Source organism: Nilaparvata lugens, chromosome X (assembly GCF_014356525.2).
Source record: "Nilaparvata lugens isolate BPH chromosome X, ASM1435652v1, whole genome shotgun sequence".
Taxonomy (NCBI): Eukaryota; Metazoa; Arthropoda; class Insecta; order Hemiptera; family Delphacidae; genus Nilaparvata; species Nilaparvata lugens.
The window spans coordinates 43392192-43413200 of NC_052518.1; the positions used below are offsets into that span (position 1 = coordinate 43392192).

General features: G+C 35.0%; 1 protein-coding gene across 5 annotated transcripts in view; it reads left to right on the forward strand.

The window, feature by feature from the left end:
• Nucleotides 1-21009, forward strand: part of LOC111056481 (probable chitinase 2) — a 184983-nt gene that overhangs the window by 50240 nt on the left and 113734 nt on the right. For all 5 annotated transcript variants that reach the window (XM_039443275.1, XM_039443276.1, XM_039443277.1 and 2 more), the window contains one exon: nt 15772-15931. In XM_039443275.1, coding sequence (XP_039299209.1) covers nt 15772-15931 — 160 coding nt within the window. The remainder of the gene's footprint in view (nt 1-15771; nt 15932-21009) is intronic.

Below are 21009 nucleotides of genomic sequence, written 5' to 3' on the forward strand. Positions count from 1 at the left end.
AATCCATATGATATAAAAACCTCCAATCATCAATTTTATCTACAATGAAACATCAAATCAAGCTCATTCCGATAAACAATAAGGAAGACATCACTTGTTGAGAAAAAAGTTTTTTCAGGAACAAATAAATTTTCCCACGTTGAGAAATTTCTACTCTCTTTAAATTTTCAGATAATTTATTGTAAAATCCATGTATCATTTGGAAACCTTTTGAGGAAGTAATTCAGTAGACAATTTTTCCATTGTATATGAATAATGATTGTAAATATATCAAATAGTTTGATAAGAAATGTAATGAATTGTCAGTGATATGAGAGCTTGATGAGAGTTCATCAATGTTCATCCATGGAACTGGTGGAGAGAAATGAGTAGAGGTTTATAGTATGTGAATGAACGAGTTATAGTAATGAGCCTGAGTAATTTGAACTTATCTCCTTTGATATCCCTGAATAGGTGATATTCTCAAGGGATGGCAAAATCTTATTTCTCATTTGAGTAATATCAATAATTGAATACATTGAGCTCTTCTAGTTTCATTCGTCTGCTCGAATCAATAGACGAATTGACATATTTTCTTATGTTTCAATGCTTTGAGCGATTTTAAAATTAAAAAGAGATAATAGTTAGGAAAATTAAAATGAGGAGAGTTTGCGAGATAATTTATCCTCTCAGATTCCCTCTAAACATGGATAAAATCACCATTTAAAAGTTATAACCAATTGGAACATTAAATTTTTTTTAATAATTTAAGACAATCAACAGCCTCTGAATAAAGATCGATAAAAGATGAAAAGATGTCTTTGAATAAACTTAGACAATCTAATCTTATAGAAAAAGCTCTGTTGTTGTATCTCAACATCCCTTCATCTTCAACTTTTTTCAATTATAAATTCAACAGTATTCAACCAGATGAGTTTAATAGACAGATTAGTTTAGATCAGATTAGTATCTGCTACATCAAATTTATTTGTTCAACACTAATTGAACATTGAGCAATTATTCAAATGATTCAGATTAAAAAAAATGAACCATGAGCTAAAATTCAGTTAAGATAAATATATTCAAGCGATAGTTGAATAAATGTTTACCCTGTTGTCAATATTTGCAGTAGGTAGCAGAAGTCTTCGGGTATTTTTTATATCAAATAGGATCCCTAATGGAACCTACTCTCAAATTATTCTTATAAAAGAAATATTTAGCTGTTTCCATAATTTTTATCAAATCGAAATGATTAAAAGTTGTGGGTTTCAAAGATTACAATACAAGAGTTTTTGAGTGAGCTCTCCAACTCAGGGGTTAGCTAGTATTTTATAATTAATAATATTCTATTATTTATTAATGATTATTGATAGATTAATAATGATATATAACATAGCCACCTCTAATACAAGGCCCCGGCCTACGATATTGCAACGTCGCAGCGTAGGCCTAGAATCTAATACATGATTGGTGAAAATGATCAGCTGGTATTTTTTTAAATCTTTTTCACCAATCATGTATTAGATTCTAGGCCTACACTGCGACGTTGCAATATCGTAGGCCAGGGCCTTGTATTGAAGGTGGCTATGATAAGCATTTAATTATAAATAATTTTATTAACTCGGACTACTGACTAATGAATTTACTAACTTTTAAGTACATGGAAACAATATCAAAATAATCAACTGACTATTGAACAGTTATATTAGAAATGACAATAACCTAAACACTCATCTATTCACAATTGCAGTACAGGGCATATCTATATTTTTGAGACAAGACATCATAGTTTTAAACTATTTTTAAAGTTATGATATTACAACTATTGAAGATAACAGAAATGTTTCATTTATCATTTTGAAATCTAAATACCGTAATGATGTCTTAGCATTGATATCGAATTCATTTGTTACTTATCTTGGCATTGCTTCTTTTACATGACGTAATTCCACAGCAGCTGAATCCGATAGCGTGTGCAACTGGGTCTCAGTACATCCCCGCAGCATGGATTCTGTTAGAATTTTTGTTTTAGAAACTTTATAGAAGATAGTATCTATACTAAACCGGGCTCTGAATGAAATTCATACTTACAGTAATCTTAAGAAAGAAAATTCTGGATAACCCATAATTATTATTTTATTAATGTAATAAATGCAGTTTGTAGAATAGACAAAATGAGTGATATTGGGGTTGGATAACAAGTCTCTTTCACAATAGGCCCATTCATATTCAAATGTTAATAAATTGTATTCAACCTTCTAAATTATTGACTTACCTGTTTATGAAATTACTCAATTGTTGAATGAGACTGACTACTAATAACAAAGCTTCAATTCTATACTCTGCACAACTTGAACATCTGAATTTGCCTACTGCCCATGCCTATAACAGTGGACTGTCTAGGGTATTGCGATCGGGCTGTGAGGCTGCTGCAGCTGGGATAGAATTCTTTGTAGTGTCTGCTATGGCTTTTAAGAGAGCGGTTTTAAAGCTGAATCTATAGCTTTTCTATTTTGCAGAGTTCAAATATATTGAAAGCTTTTTCTCTGGCTGCTTTCATTGCATTTTATTTCATTTGCTTGTTTCATTGCATTTTTGGTATTTTTTCTTATTCTGTTATCATTTGTATTAGTTGACTGTGTTTTGTTATAGTGTTAGTGTTATTGCTTTTTGTTATAGTTATTATACTATTGTTGCGCTTGCTGCTATTGAATCACTGTGTTTCCTTTGCTATTGCTAGAAATATTTTGTTTGCAATTGCTTCAAGTTGTTGAATTTTCGCTGATAGTTTCTAATGCATATTTGTATATTTCATTCATATTACTGTTATTAGTTGTTATACGTCTGAATGATTGCTAAGTTACTTATCTGTCTTTATGTTATGTATCTCATATTTATATTTATATTTGTCTTGTTATTTTTGTTTTTCTTGTTACTATTGTATTCTTTTGAAATTGGTGTATACTGTTGGAAATGTAATAAATAAATGAATAATTTTTTTTACAACAATCCAGGAGTGCAACAGGCATAACAGCCCAAACACACTCATGGATACAGGAAATACATAATTAAAAATTATTACAAAAAAAATTATAAATAAATACTGGAAAAGTGATAAAAGAGAATGATTAAAATGGTACATGTGAAAAACAGACAAGAAAAAATAGTATTATAGCTACTTTGAAAAAGAAAAGATTAATGTCCATGGTAATTGATGAAACTGAATTTTGATTATTCAATAAGATCAATCATAACCACATAAAATAACAACATATAACCTACGTATTACATATGTTTGATTCTAAGAGAAGTGATAAAAGATCTAGAGAAAAAAAAGGGAGCAAAAGGGAAGTGGAAAAAATATTAAAAGTTAGTTAGTGGAAAAAGGGTGACCATGGAGAGAACAAAGAAAAGGCCATTGTGAACCAGAGTAAACTAAGAACAACAGGTCTATATTACTCTTCAATTGAAGAATGGTGACATTTTTCTCTTGAAGCTACATTGAGACAAGGAGAAGAGATCCACCTGACCATCACAGCAGAGGAATATACGAGGAATAAGATTCGTTGGTGAGTAATAATGACCAACTGTGTTACATCTACAGATTGAAAACTCTTGCTGATTACAATTATCGAAGACAGGAGCCTTAAAATCCAGCCTTGTCAACAGATTAGGACTGCTCACAGAACCGTTCACAAGACCATAGAGGAATAAACAAGAAAGTACCTTCCGTCTGGATGCCAAAGTCTCAAAGCCGAACATGCTGCACAACACACCAGTTGGAAACCCCAAAGGACAAGGACGATTCTGCTTTCTACAAAATAACAATCTCAAAAATTTATTCTGAACAATTTCAATCTCATGTATCAGACCTATCTGATGGGGATCCCAAACCACCACACAATATTCAAGCAAGCCCCAAACAAGGCTAGGAAAGAGAGCCATCAAGCCTTCAACATCTCTAAACCCAGCCGTAGATCTTATGATGAAACTTTGCATCCTATTAGCCATAACAACCAAAGAATGGACAGGGGGAGCAAAACTCAGAGAAGAATCAAACAATACACCCAGATCCTTGAAACTATTGACTCCAGATAGTTGAAAGCCGTTAATTCTGTAATTGAAAATAGGATAATTCAGCTTATGAGTGAAGACCATAAATTCACATTTGCCAACATTGAGATCAAGGCCGTTATCCGTGCACCACCCTTAGACAAAATCCAGGTCACTTTGCAGCAGAATAGAATCATTATGGCAATCAATCCTCCTGTAGATCTTCAAGTCATCAGCAAACATCAAACAATTGGATTGCAACAGGCAGCCAGGTAGGTCATTAATAAACATTAGGAACAACAAAGGACCCAAATTACTACCCTGAGGCATACCAGAGGAACTGACATAAGTGTTAGATTTCAAATTCAAGACAGAAACATAATTAAGACGATCACTCAGGTAGTCAGAAAAGAAACTAACAAGCCGAGGCACTAAACCAAAACTAGATAATTTGCAAACAAGCCGCTTATGACTGATTCTATCAAAAGCCTTGGAAAAGACAGTGTATACTACATCCACTCTACCTCCAACATCAAGCGCCTCTGAAACATCAGCTGTGAATTCAAGTAAATTAGTTATGGTTGAGCGACCCCTCAGGAAACCATGCTGACTATTAGATAAAAAGGGACTAATATGACCAATCACACAATCATAAAGCACTCTCCCAAATACCTTAGCAAAAGGTGACAATTGAGTTATTGGGCGGAAGTTGGATATGTCATTCCTTCTTCCAGACTCAAATATGGGAGTAACCTTACCAATTTTCCATCTGGTGGGGAACACTGAAGACCTCAAGGACAGATCAAAGATGAACTCCATGGGAGGACCCAGTATTTCAGCACAACCCTTTACAATAAATGGAGGAACATTGTCAGGGCCACAGCCAGAACTAGGTCTCAGATTACCTATTGCTGCCAATATTGTACTCAAGTCAATAGAACCAATCGAAAGGGAAGGGACATCAATGCCAGGATTGATGTTGCCATCATCGACATCAGCCAAGTGTGTGTCATCAGAAAAAACTAAAGAAAAATATTGAGCAAAGCCATCTGGCAAATCATGCAATCCAAAAACCTGATCACCCAAATGCATACCTTCATGAGTAGAGCCATTAGCTCTCCTTGAGTTGACAAAACCCCAAAAGCTCTTGACATCACTTTTGATACCTGACTCCACCCTGGATATATAGTTACTATATTGCCGAGCAATCAACTGCTTGACCCGAGTTCTCAAGCTTTTAAACTTGTTCCAAGAGGTATAAAGAGAAACTATTTTTTTTAGCACACCTATCCTTCCTTTTCAGTAATTCTATTATTTCAGCATTAAACCATGGTGAATATTTAGTGTCTCCCGGCCTGACCCTCCTCTTTGGCACACAATTATCAAAGCACTCATAGATGAAGTTGTAAAATTTATCAAAAGCTTCATCCACATTAGAAGAATTATAAATAAGTTCCCAATGACATTCTCTCAACTGAGTATAAAGCATGAGATAGTCCGCCCTCCTGGAGTCATACAGTTCAATACAATTCGAACGGGAATTAGGAAATGTGGACAACATCTGAACTGTAATGACAAGCGATGGATGGTGAGCATCCTCTGGAACCAGGAAATAATCACAACGCTCGACATTAATGTCAATGCTGGAAAAGACCAAGTCCAAGATAAGATTATTACAATTAAGAACTGTATTACAGAGAGCCAGCTCATAAAAGTTAACAAAAGATGCCAATCTTCTGGCAGAAGGAGAGCCCAGCTCCAAACAACACCTATCATTGGTAATTTCAGGTAAGTTAAAATCCCCCAAAAAGATCAACTTATCACCAATAGCTGCATAACATGATTCCAGGTGACTCAAATAGGTATTGAAGTACTGAAAGCTAGAGAGCAAGGAATGTAAACAGCGATTACTGTATGGCTAAACCCCTCAAAGTTGATATTGACACCAAGACTCTCATACGGATCAACAGTTGAACAGGGACATAGATTAGAGCGAACCCTACAATTAACAGCAATCAGGACCCCATACCTTGTGGCCTATCTCTTCGATAAATAATATAGGAGTCGTGAACAACTCACTGTCCATGATTCCATTACACAAACAAGTCTCAGTGATAACAATAACATCATAATCTGAAGCCAGGAGTGAAGTCAGAAATGAGTGTGTCTTAGTCCTCAAACCTCTAACATTTTCATAGTATATTGATAAATATTTACGCTGCTCATTCACTCTCTCCATGACAATAACAATTTTTAATGAATGGAAGAAGAACAAATAGAATGATTGGATGGTAATAGTACTATTAAAATTGAAAGTACAAATTAAAATAGAATAAAACCAGTTAAGATATGGAATAAGATGGACCGTTAAACCCATTCCGCACTCATCACCGATAATTAAGTAAACAAAACTAGACACAATCTAGACAAAAAAAACAAAATGAATTTCAAGATAAACATAGTAAGGAATTGATGACAAAAAAACCAGAATGAAGCAAGGGTTTGCTGACCCAAAATTAAATAACTCAATAGATAGAAACTCTGTGATAATTAAGTACCCAAAACCATGTACACTCTCTCACTCTCATTTCCTCGCTCACACACACACACACACACACACACACACACACACACACACACACACACACACACACACACACACACACACACACACACACACACACACACACACACCACACACACACACACACCACACACACACACACACACACACACACACACACACACACACACACAAACTCACAACCAGACATAGCCAGCACTCAATAGAAAAATTCAAATCATGTATAATTCAACAAAATAAAAAAGACAAAAATTTCAGTATTTAATTATTCATTGTTAATGCAGAAGATGAAGGAAGAGGCAATAGTAATAAACAAAATTGTATAGTGAGAAACAAGAGAAAACTTATAGGAGTCAAAACAAGCTAGACAAGATAACACTGAATGAAATGATAGAGATAGTGATTGTACGCAATTACAAGTTCAGCTATTCAATAAGTGCATAACAGTGGTTTTAACTCATTCCATGCACGAAACAAACTAATTAATAAAATCATTCACCTGCAACTGCATATTCACTCTCATTAGCATAGAAGAACATTAATGAAGAGATCCCACTGGATTAACATCTACAATTGAAGCTATACTTGTGAAGAATAGGCTTGATGAAAACACATATCAGTTGGCTGGTTTTGACAGAGCAGGATATGCACTAACACATAATAAATTCACTTTCTGTTTACTGCTGAAATTAATCCTCCTGTTTTTTGAAGATTTTCAAAGAACAATTTTAAATTTGAAACAGGAACTCGTCTTATTGAGGTCACTGACGGACCTAAATTGCATTGAGTCTGCAACTGGAACAAGCGTTAGTGTGAAAATTACAAAACTGCAATGGAGAATGCCCTACATAACTTTAGAAGATCACATAAGACTGAAATTTTTGAGACTGCTTGATGCTGACACTCCACTGAAATTAAGTTTCTGCCATTGGGAAATTTGTGAATCACCAAATTTGCAAAATTCACTTTACCATTCTTGGGCAGTCTGCACCACATCGGTTTTTGATAGTCCAAAATACGTTATAATTGCATTTCAAACCGATCGTAAGAATAAAATCAAAAAATCAATATCTAATTTCAATAGCTGTGGTATTTACAATGTGAAAGTATATTTGAACAGCAAGTATTATCCATACAAAAATCTGCTAGGTAAAAAAGAACTATTATACAGAATGTTTCTGGATTCTGCTCCCTCGTATTATAATCATACAATCAATAGCAAACTTGGAACAGAAATCGACTTTAAGATGTTTTGTGATTCAACACCGCTGGTTGTTGTGGATTGTTCACACCAAACAAGTCATTTGAAATCTTTGACAGATGTTCATATTGAAATGGAATTTAATACTGCAGGATCTGCAAATACTTCCGCTTATTGCATTTTAATTAGCGATCGTGTGATGGAGTACACACCTCTGATGAGCATGGTGAAATAAGTTCAGTAATTTTATTGATAGAGTGCACTGTGCGCAATATTATATAAGGTGTGCACCCTGACAAGTTTGGCTCATTATCAGTTTCAGCTTTGAACAGGTAATATCTAAAATGTCCTATTCTTTGTGTTCTGATATTTTGGAGAGTAAGAACAAAGTGCAAACTCAGTCCATTGGTATCCAGTGTGATCTTGATCCTGATCATTTCTATTATGAGGCAAGGTGCAGTACACCGATCCAGAAGCCACAGAAGGTGGAGGAGCAGAAACGGGAGGAGGAGGAGGAGGGGGAGGAAGATGGAGGATTCGATGAGCCCACCAAACAGAAAGAAGTGGACAAGCAGAAGACTACGAAAATTGCTACAGTTGATCTTCATTGGTTTAAACAAGATTGTAATCAAATTATTGTGACAGAACTTGCCATAATTGATCAGTTCAATAATTATATTGTATTCCATTTCAAATCACCATTTGCAAAGACGGAATTGAGTGCAAAATTGTATAACAATGTAACATGGTTGGAACGTCACTATCATAGAATAAAATGGGAAGATGGAGATCTAGAATACACTGACTCATTAATATGTGATTACCTTGTAGGTTATGGAAAAATTTTTACAAAAGGAACTGAGAAAGCAAAGTTTTTGAGAAGATTGCATACTAACGTTCAATGTATACCAGAGGATTTTGCAAAACCCGATTTCAGCTTTTTCACTAGTTCATGGTGTTATGGTGTGTGTAACATTCATAAAAATAGACCTGATGGATGATGTGCTTTGTTCAGTGCTCAACATTATAATTATTTGTTGTTTAAAAATATGTATCAAACAAATAATTTCATGTGTGAAAACAATCGAATGCAAAGTATGAAAATGGCCCCAATGTACACGAATTTGCAGAAAAGAAACTTTGCTCGTTATGGATTTTTCTACAATTGAAAAGAGATTCAGTGTGTTTATTGCATGCATGCATTGAGACTGCATAAAGCATGTACATGTTGCCTGTTTACAATTAATGAAGAAAGACCGCTTGATCACTCTATAATAGTCCCAGCCTACACTTAGTTTTGTTCATTCACTTATCATCGACCCAAGAAAGTGGTTGGCTGCTGACAACGAGTTGGAAGTGAGGTTAAAAAACTGTATTGATTGGTATGATGAGTGTGAAAGTGCAATTAGGAAATCAACTTGTAAAAATTATAGTTTGGCAAAACAATTAAAAGACATTTTTCCAAGCATGGTTAATTTAAATGACATAAGAGACTATCTATGTTATTATCGTCCTCATAATTTGTGTATAGATAAGTTAATTAAAATTGAAGATGAAATTATGAATAGTAGTAGTGAAATGTGTAAATAAACATTTTCTGTGTTCAAATGATTTCTCATCCCAATATTCCTCTCACTTTTTAGTTTAGTAGCAGCTCAGAGCTAGAGCTGATAACACCAGCACGTGTGCCACGATCTTTTTATAGAAGTGAGACACACCCCCTTCAGCCATCTGTTGATGCTAACAAGTACATAGCGTGCACATTATCAATTTATAGGACAGAGACACATGCCAAACAGGGGGGGCGTTAACATGCAGTGTTATGGTTCTCAAAATTCAAAAAATTAACTCGTCTCTTGATGGCAATTTCATTTAACGAATTTGATTCAATTGCGAAGAATATTAAATTTTCAACAGGATGTCAAGATGCTGATTTGCCATTAACGAAAACAGAAAATGTACACTTTCCAATTCTATCTAAGGGGAGAGAGGCGGGAGGGGGATTTCGAGCAAAAAAGCTTCCTTAAAGTCCCAACTTATAACTACTGATTTCTGTAATCTAATAAGAGGTTTCATATGGGTAGTATATGTGCAACCTCAGCAAGCAACACCATAAGAGAGCCAAGAGTGTGCCAAAGAGAAGTAGATCCCTCTCAAAACTGACCTGGGACATACTTTTTTCAAATAATAAAATCTATGATGCAGTTGCCTCAGTCCATTCCTGAGTATGTTGATATGGGCCCTCCATAAGAGATCCCTCTCCACTACAACTTCCAGATACTTCACAGTATCTGTCTGCTGGATTGTACTACAAAGGCAATTCTCGGAACTTACACAGTCAATGGAATGGTACTTGAGTGAGCTATGAAAAGTATAAGATTGGGTGAGGCCAAAGTTGACAAATGTTGTCTTTTCAGAATTGAATCTTAGTTTATTAAAGGTGAACCATAGAGATGGTAAATTGAGATCTGCTTGCATACTAGACTGAAGATTCTGCAAATTGGACTCACCATATGTGAAAGCGGTGTCATCAGCAAATGCTATTATTTTCCCTTTAAAGGGTCCACCAAAAAGGTCATAAATGAATATAAGGAACAGCACCGGGCCCAAAACTGATCCCTGGGCAACATCTCCTTGAATCAATTGATTTGTACTCACAGCACCATCAATACATACAAATTGATTCCTTTCATGGAGGTATGATCAGAACCAATCCAAAGTCAACCCACGGACTCCAGCTAACTCCAACTTTTTCATCATCAACTGTATCAAATGCTTTTCTGATATCAAGGAAAAGACCCGAGACCCCGGACACTTCCCCCTGATTCAGATTGGCGTGAATTTCAGAGATGAACATTCTCAGTGCTAGCTCTGTGCTTAGAACCCTCTCTAAATCCGAATTGATTTGACGCAAAAAAATCAGACACATTCAGAAACGAAATAAGACGTGATTTAACTATTTTTTCTAAAATTTTTGAAAATATAGATAACAAGCAAATAGGTCGAAACTCTTCAACAGTTGTGCTATTGCGCTTTTTTGGGATTGGTATAATCTTTGCAATTTTCAATTTAGATGGAAACTTACCATCCAATAAGCTTTTGTTGAAAAGGTAAGCTAACACAATATGTATCCTAGAGGAGATACTCTTTATGAGCGCTCATGAAAACCCATCCATTCCTGGAGCCTTGGAACCATGCAGTCCAGCAATAACACTGGTCACTTCCTCTGGACAAATAGGTCTCCAAAACAAGGATTGAGTGTTGCTGTCGACCTTGAAAGATCCTATATAGCTTTCAATCACTTCTTCTGAAGGAAGCTGACCCCGTTGTGACCTCACCCCTGATACATCAATAAAATAATTGTTGAAAATTTCAGCAATCTCAGTTTTATCTGTAACTTCTACGTTATTTGATACAAGACATAATGAGAAATTTTTGGCTTTCTGTCTTCCAACCAGACTATTTATAATTTGTCATTGTTTTTTACTATTACCCCTATTTCCATTAAAAAGTGTTTTATAATATAATTCTTTTGCACGTTCAATCCATACTCTAACCTTCCTCTTGAATGAAATGTAATTTTGTTTAGCCAGCTCATCACCCGGATTTCTATTCATTATCTTAAATAATTTATCTCTTGTGTTGATGGCATTACAGAGCCCCTGATTCATCCACGGTTTAAGCATTCTAGATCTATGATTTCCGCTGTTTCTTATAGACTTAGTGGTTGCCAACTGAATGTGAGCGTGTAATACACTCTCAAAATTTGAATATGCTAGATCAAGATCATCACACCCATAAACAGATCCCCACTCTTCCTCAGCAAGTAAATCATTCAATCTATCATGGTAAACTACAATGCGCTCAGTGCAAGCATGGTGATTATTGACCGCCTTAGTGCAGGGCATAGAGACACATACAGCACGGTGGTCAGTTATACCAGCCTCCATGATGGCAGAGAAAACATCTGAAGAGGACCCTCCTCTGTATAGAATATGGTCTATACAAGTAGAAGAATAATCAGTAACTCTTGTATCGACATCTATCAGACTCTCTAAGCCATTTGTAGCACAAATCTCAAAATATTGATCCACAAGAGGGTTGGTAAGATTAATGTTAATATTGAAGTCTCCAACACAAACAACTTCTTCATGATCTATCCCAGAAAGAAGTTCAGAAAATGACTCAAGAAATGACGGAATATTGCTGTTTGTATACCATTTGTAAACCCCAACAAGTACAAGGCTCAACTGCCCATATTTAAAATTTAAAACGATGGAATCAGCTCCAGCCAGTGAGCTCTCAATTAAATTACGATGAAAGAACTGCTTGTAAAATACCAAAGACCACCGCATCTGTTATCAGTACAAGAAGTCGTCTTATCATACCCATCAATATTAAATAAGTTCATGTTATCATCAGGCTTTATCCATGCTTCAGACAGAACAATAATATGAGGCTTGTTCCTCATGCCATTTATGTATAGTAATAAATTATCAAAATTACAGTTAATACTATGGATGTTCATTTGAAAAACAACTACACTATCAAGCGAGAAAAAAGTGTCATTAAAATCATCAAGTGATGTAATAATATCTACATTCATTAAGTAAAGTGAAATTTTCCATAGATATTTAAATTTTGTTTTTTATGAAGTTATTATCTTGAAATTGTTTTCTTACATATAGATAAAAAGAAAAAAAATTGTTACTGTATTCAGTTCATTCTCGGACTGCCATGCAAGACAATAAAATATTTATTCATTTATTCGTTTATCTTATTAAATGAGAAGTGAACCTAAATATCTCGGAGCTATATATATTATATTATATGAATGATGAAATTCATTGAATCCGAAGTGACTCGACCAAAACTAATCTACTAGTATTACTCAATATCAATACAGTATTCAAATATCCATTGAAAAAGACTTATACTGTATAATATGTGAGCTGACTATCAGATGTATTGAGAAAAAAAATTGAATAGTGATGAGAATCATCATCAAACTACTAAAAGGTTCATTGATATTACATTAACCTACAGACAAAATAAATACAGTAATAGTATTACGATAATAGAGCAATACGATTGCACCGATAAGATTGATCAATAATCAATGCAGCGATAAGATTAAGCAATAGGAATGCAGCGATAAGACTGAGCAATAAGAATACAGCAATAAGATTGAGTGGCAACTCTATGACAATCATTTCCGTTATTGTTCACAATAATAAATTTCACTAATTGAGCCATAAAGTCATAGCCATGTAATTATTATTAATATGCTGTCATGAAACATTGTAAAATTAATTTGAACGATTGAACATCACTTAAAAGTTATTACAACATATTATCACCATTTAGGCTATCCTACTTTAAGTCATTTATCATAATACCCTGTCTACTACTTATTCCAATATACCTGATCAATAATAGCTCCTGATAATAAAAAATTTAGCGATGTTTATTGCAATTGAAGCCTCATTGTTGTTCGATAATAATAGTTCATTAAAATAATTCCTATTCTATTCAATGAAACTGATCTATTATTATAGCTAGATGCCACAAAATATTGAGATAATCATTTTAGGCGACACATCATTAGAAAACCGCTCAACAATTCAACTTAAGAATCAACTAATAATATTCTCAATATCTCGATAAAAGATAATTTTAAGATTAATGAAGCAAAAAATCATAATTAAGGCAAACAGGATAACAAAACATGAATTAATTATTATGTCACTGTCCATCTAAAATTGTAGTAACTGCATATTATAATTGTCTATTATTCTAAATTATGTATTTATCAATTCAATCATATATTATTCCCACTTAACAAAATGCAAACAACATTTAAGCAGCCTACAATCAATGAAGTTGGTCACATCTTAATCAAATTTAAGCTCATTTACACTTTTAATTAAGGAGATTTCTCCATAAATTTTCCGTATTTTAACCCTGCCAACATGGTCGACCTTAATTCGGTTGTTTACCATTAACTCCTGCCAACAAGATCCTTAATTTTAGCCTCCCTTTTCAACCGTCGTGCAACACCAAGAAGTTCTCTTCGCCTAGGCGACAGACTACGGTTGATGAATACAGGTTCCTGTCCATCAAAACCCTCAATTTGATTTCTACACAGTTCGCCGAATTTTTTCCTGAGATCCATCATTAAATCGGCATCCAGTCTCCTGACAAACTTGACAATTATACCAGGTGGGGATGATGTTGGTCAGGGCTTACCCTTGAACGGCCTGAGACGGTGGATTGTGTCCACTATAACCGGAGGCATGCCTACCGCCCTGCTCACTCTCGCAAACGTATCCAACACATTCTCATTAGCCGGTTCGGGGAGGCCGTGTATCTCCAGCGTGTTGCGCCGCGTATACATCTCTAGGTCGTCCAGTCGCTCCTCAGTGACTCGCAAGCGTTCCTGGACACCATTAACGTCGCTTCTGAGAGATTCTATCAGCGTCTGTTGTCGTCCAACAATTCCACTCTGTTTAGCAATTATATCCCCCAATTTATCACGTTTTTCCTGCCCGGTATTGACAATGGATTTCAATTCCTCAATAGAATTCAATAATTCACTCTTTAAGCCCTCTAACTGTCCCTCAAACTGCTCCATGGATTTTATTTGATTGCTAGAAGCCGAAACTTCGCTTTCCCCTAAGCACTGATTATTTATTTTAACAGGAGTAGAGTCATTCACCCTGAGAGATTGTTGGACACTAATACAATCAGGACAGTTCCATGACTTGTTTTTCAAAAACGAAACATCAGCCTCCTGCATATTAACACATGCAGGATGAAATAAAAAATTACAGTCTTCACATAATAAGTTAGAAGCAGTTGAAGAGCGATTTACAGGTTGCTGGCACTTTCCACACGTACTCATTATGTAGAGTGATAAATAACGTTTGCAGTAGGTGTAAATAGATAAAATAGGTCGACTTTGAACACTTCAAACTTGAATAAATTCCTATCAAATCTCGATAAATTCCGTTTAAAACAGTTCAAAACAATTCACGGCAGTCCGAAACAGATTTCAAGTACCATGATTAAATACTATCAATTGCAAAATCTTTATAGATTCTTTGGGTTATAAAAAGAGACGGGGCCGCCGAAAACAATGGATGGACATGCAGAAGTTCTAGTGACCCTTCAGTGGTCGCCTATTGTTATTGAATTCCGACATTTCTGTGGTCTATTGGATTCCACTCCGAGGAATATATTAGTTGACCAGTGTGGTTACTTGAAGGCACTTTCAGCTGTAAACCAGTGGTAGAATAGATAGACAGATAGATGAATTACTTTTATTAACACTTTACAATAAAAGTGATGTGAATACAGTGATTGGATAAACACACACATTACTATTGATGATGAGGACAAATTCAGTCAAACATTTGTGGTGTGTAAAGCCCACATCGATTTTTGGACGTAAATTTGTTTGCCGTCCTTATAAATTTCACGAGATTGAATGGAACTTGACAAACACATTACATGCCAAGTTGTGTTCAATCTTATAGAATTTGAAAGGATGCCAAAAAATTGGTGTTCCCGTCTTGTTTCTTTCACCCGGTAAGAATTCATCTGATTCAGCCTAGTTACAAACACATTGATCTGAGAAAATATATCTGAAAAGTAACCAGTTAGTTTTCTTCTTCAAACCATAAGCTAATTTTAGTCATGAATCATGCGATACTGGATAGTGTTCATTGAACCAAGAAAAGGGGACCTTTCGAGTTAGCAGTGAGTCGCAATATGACACTTTTTACAATGTAAACTATGGTTTTCAATACTAAGATGTATGGATAAATAAGTACAGAAACATTTATAAAACTCTTGAACAATTTTATTACATCTTTTTTTAACAAAATCGTTTCTTTCAATTTAGGTACTCTTATTCAAACTTTTTAATGGATTATTCTTTGTGTATTTGCAGGATATTACAAGAAAATGACATCTCTGAAGAATAAATACCCTGAGTTGAGTGTTACATTAGCGATTGGTGGATGGAATGAGGGATCAGCCTCATATTCAGCAATGGCGGCTAACCCAACTAAAAGGAAATTATTTGTTGAAAGCGTAGTTATCATGCTCAGGTAGGACTACACCAACATTCTAACAAAGCTTACCATACTAAAATATTCAATTCATACCTCAGAGCCACAACCATTTTCTTTCTAGATTATCCATAAGAAAATGATGAAAAGTAAGTAGCCGCATGTTGACAGATTCAAAATTTGGGTTGTTTCAAAATTGGCCTTCCTAGCTTGTGGTCCAGTGGCTCAGTTAAAATTGTGATATATTTCTCATGTATCAAATCTCATGTATATATTTTTTCACATGATAGCAGCGGTAGTGAGCAATTGTGTTGAGTCGGAGCTCCGAGTTTACCAATTAATTGTACCTTTTATTTTATTATCTTTGTTTTTATGATTTGCAATATTGTTGTGATATACTCTACTTTTCATAATTTCTGATTATGTGTAATGTATCAATTGGAAGAATGAATTTATTATTTTATTAGATACGCCTATTCCACCCCTAGGTTATCTAATAATTGCAAAGAATTGCTATGACGCTGACTAGTTACAGCCGGGTATGGGTCGGGGTCAGTGTCCGTACTGACTGGTGGATCAAATCAAATCAAATCAAATCAAATTAGCTTTTTATTCCTCAAAAATATACATTACAGGAAATTGAACACACTTTACATAGATACAGGAATACCCCTACAAGACTATTCGTCTGTGTGTAGGGGTGAGTTCTGGGTAGCCTGAAATATATCAGGCTGCTAAGTTAAATAAAGTAATAAATGAAATTGTGAGGAGAAAAAATAAATATTAATATTTGGTTAATAAATAATGAATGAGTTAGATAACTCACTACAAAGAAATTATATTTACTTAAAATATAAATAGAAGTAATTTGAAAAGTTAATGGAAACATTCAAATGGAATGCTAGTAAAAAAAAATGAATAAATAAAAATAGATAAGGAAAAAAAAATTAAAAAATGTTAGAACATGATAGAGCAGGGACAAGTGGAGCCTCAGGTAAGATTTTGGAATTGAAAAAAAATATATATATATGAAGGGATATGAATAAGAGAAATGGAAATATCTGGTTGTATTCCAAGCATCGTAGAGGATGATAGATTAATGCCAGTACATTGACCGAAGCAGGCTTTCAGACATTTCTGTGCCAAGGCGGTATAGCCACCCCTCCACCAAACGCTTGAATGCCGGCACACTGCATACCTCCATACTGATTCTTATCTCAGCCGGCAGATTCCTGTACAGAACTTGAGAAAGATAGAAAGGGGTTCTCAACTCCAGTCCATGAGCCACCCGCGGCGTCGCAAATCCATGGTTGACTCTAAATCGTGTGGGGTAGGTGTGAGGAATTTCGGGTAGAATGTTATATCTATTTTTTTTTAGTAAGAGCAGTAGAGATTTTATGTAAAGTTGTCCAATATTTAAAACAGGAAATTCAGTAGATAATTCAATTGTTGGGTAGTGCTGTTCCTTTTTCAAAACTGTTTTAATTATTTGTCTTTGCGACACCGCAAGCGGCTCCAAGAGAGTAGCGTGCAGACCCCCCCAGACAAGAATGCCATACTGGATGATTGACTGGACGTAAGCGAAGTATACAGTCTTACAGTGCGCCTCACCCAAAACATGGCCTAGCTGGGAGAATGCATACAATAACCTTCTAAGTCTCTGCTTCACAAACTGGATATGCGGACTCCAACTCAAACCACTATCAACTATAATACCTAAGTACTTGTACTTATTTACTCTTTCTAGTTTTGAGCAATTACAGACAGTTGATGTTGGATCTCTGCACGAATGAAGTATTAAGTCTCTTGGCTCTGGATCTTGCTGGTTACGGGTTGTGATGGGCATGTATTTGGTCTTATCTATATTAACGGTTAAGGAGTTATGGTCAAACCAGCTCTTTATTCTGGCCAAATCAGAAGTAGCATTTTTGAATACATCGTCCCACTGTTTTCCTGATGATACTACAGCTGTATCATCAGCAAATAGAAAGATTTTACTATTAATGTTAAGCAATGGGAGATTGTTAATATAGATTAGGAAGAGAATTGGCCCAAGGGTACTTCCCTGCACAACGCCGTAATCAACCTTTTCCAAACCACTTCTACTGTCATTGATCTGGACATATTGTGTCCTGTTCTGTAAAAAGCTCTTAAACCATTGTAGAGCAGTCTGATTGATCCCAACCATTTCAAGTTTGAACAATAGCTTCTCCCTATCAACAGAATCAAAGGCTTTAGCAAGATCAAGATAAGTTATCATTAATTTGCTTCTTATTTTTACTTTATCAGCTATATATTTTGATAGGTCGAATAAAGCATCAGAAGAGTTCTTAGATTTTTGGAAACCATACTGTGATGAGGATAGAATATTATTTTGGACCAAGTACTGCATTAACTGGATCTTTACACATTTTTCAAGGATCTTAGAAGTAATAGGCAGAAGAGAAATGGGACGGTAGTTGGTGTAATCGTTTTTTGAACCTGTCTTATAGATGGGTATTACCTTTGAGATTTTGAGCATGTCCGGAAATATACCTGTCTGAATACTTAAGTTAATTAGGTGAAGAATAGGATCAATTAGGGTTTGAATATTGTCCTTGATTACTCTTGCTGGAATATGATCATGGCCTGGGGCGCTATTACCTCTCATGCTACCGATCACCTGCATGAGATCTTCTCGCGTGACAAGTCGAAACTCGAACACAGAACCAACAGCATGATCGGAATCGTTTATTTCTGGCTCGCCAAGGGGAGTTAAAGAATCAGCCAAGCGCTTTCCCACAGAGGCAAAGAACTCATTGAAATTATTGCTTACCTCGGTTGCAGTGATCCGAGCAGGAGCCCGACCATCCCGCGCGAACACATTGACAGGAAATGCATGCACCCTGGCAGGCCTCCCCGAGACCTCATTCACAGTTGACCAGAATTTCTTAGGATTATTTGAGACTTCAGTTATTTTATTCTTATAGTAATTATATTTTGTTTGTTTAATAAGAGAGTGTAGCCTATTTCTGTATTGAATAAATTCATTTTTTAGAGTTGCATTAAAAGGTTGTCTATTTAATCTTTTTCTCAAGTTATCCCGGTGCCTGATTGATTGAACTAAACCCAAGCTAATCCAGGGCTTCAATTTACTATTTTTTGCTGTCACTTTAATCAGTTTTGTGTTCACTTCTATTGTTTTCTGGAGTGTATCTGTGAAGAGACGAGTTGCCACACTCACGTCCCCTTCATCAAGGATAGAGCTTCAATTTTGTGAAGAAATATCATTATTAATACCATGCCAGTCAATCTTGGAAAAATATTCGTTGTTATTTTGTGAAGATATTTTTGTAGAATTTTTTGCTAGATTCATGCATATGGCATAGTGGTCAGTCACAGAGGTTTGGACTACAGTGGTTGAAACATCAAATGAGTGAGGAAGTTTAACAAAATAATGGTCGATGCAAGTTCCACTAGCTGGCCTGGTAATTTTATCTATACAGGCCGTTAATCCTGCATCGTTCAGTACATCAATGTATTGCTCCTCTATAGATCCTATAGCAACATAAGGAATGTCACAGTTAATATCCCCTGCTAGAATTTGAATTTTCCTATTGCTTCCTGATGTGGATCTGAAATGGGTGTCAAGAGCATTCAAAAATTGATGTATATTGGAGTTTGGGCTTCTATAAACTGCAAGAAGTTCACAGGGATACCCCTCCCAGTCGAATTCAATTGATAGACAGGTGGCCACACCACCCAGCTGAAGCTCCCTGCAAGACACTGAAAGCTCATTATTTATGTACACTACAACACCATCGCATTGATTCAGACTTTTGTAGGATCTAAAGAGCCTATACCCCTCAATATCCAGCAGGTCACTATCGTCATTCAGCCATGCCTCGGTCAAAATAATACAGCCAAAACGATGCTTTAGACTCTCTAAAACTATTAAAAATGCATCTATGTTTTTTTTGTAACTTCTTATGTTCATGTGAATTACTGAGAAATCCGTCTTGTCCCTATTTCCGGAAGAAGTTAAAATAGGAAATTTTAAAGAAAAATCATTAATATCCGTGCACTCAGTGCACTCAATTGGTGAAGCATCAATTGGCTCCATCAGATCACTCATTGTTCTATACTGTAAATACAATGAGACAAGCCATGCCGCCTGCCGGGCACAAAAGAATACAAGTACCGTAAATGAATAATAAACAAAAACTAAATCAAAAATTGGAAAAATACGTTTAGCGGGAAACAAATTCGTGCTTAATTCTAATTGATAAATATACCTAGTCATGATCATCTCAATGACTAGCCAAACTAGAAAATGAATTAGAAGCATGAATAAATGTATATAATATCATTCCTTAATTATATTTAAATTTACGATTCTGTGGACCATTTTCATCTTTGTGAAATAAGAAATTAGATTTTAATTATCACTATTAGTGGCCCATGAAAGTTCACATTACTCTTACTATAAATCAAGAGAACAAGGTTTATTTAAGTGTTAGTTTATTCAATAAGTAAATTCTGTTTCATAATCATTATGTCAATTATTAGTTGGTCTGAAAACGATGTTTGTGCATACAGTGGGAACTGAATATTCTGTTAAGAAAGAAGATCCCGATAAGAAAAGACAATCTAGACTATTCAGTATAATCTTTATAATTATATCTTATATTATAAAGATTTAATTCTTAATGTATAAAAGAATACATAAAGAATAGAGCTAATTATGTAAATTAAAAATCTAGAATTTAAAAAAGTATAAATATAGGTATTGATATGAAAGAACTAGCAAGATAGTAGAAGTACTTATTCTACTATGAATTGAATAGCAAGGTTTACACCACTTACTGAGGTCTAAATGATACGAGTACTGTAATTATAATAGTACCGTTTTCATTTGAAAATTTAATAAATGAAGTTTATAGTAATAACCAACTATCTATCAATTAAATTTATTACAGAATTAAAATTTATAGTGGAGTAAAAGAATATCTACTGAACTATTGATTTGGAATATTGAGTTACTGATATGAATGTAGGTATAGAGAGAAACGGGATGGAAGTGTAACTAGGCTACTGTAATCTTATCGCCGATTATTATTATATTATTATTGTTTTCT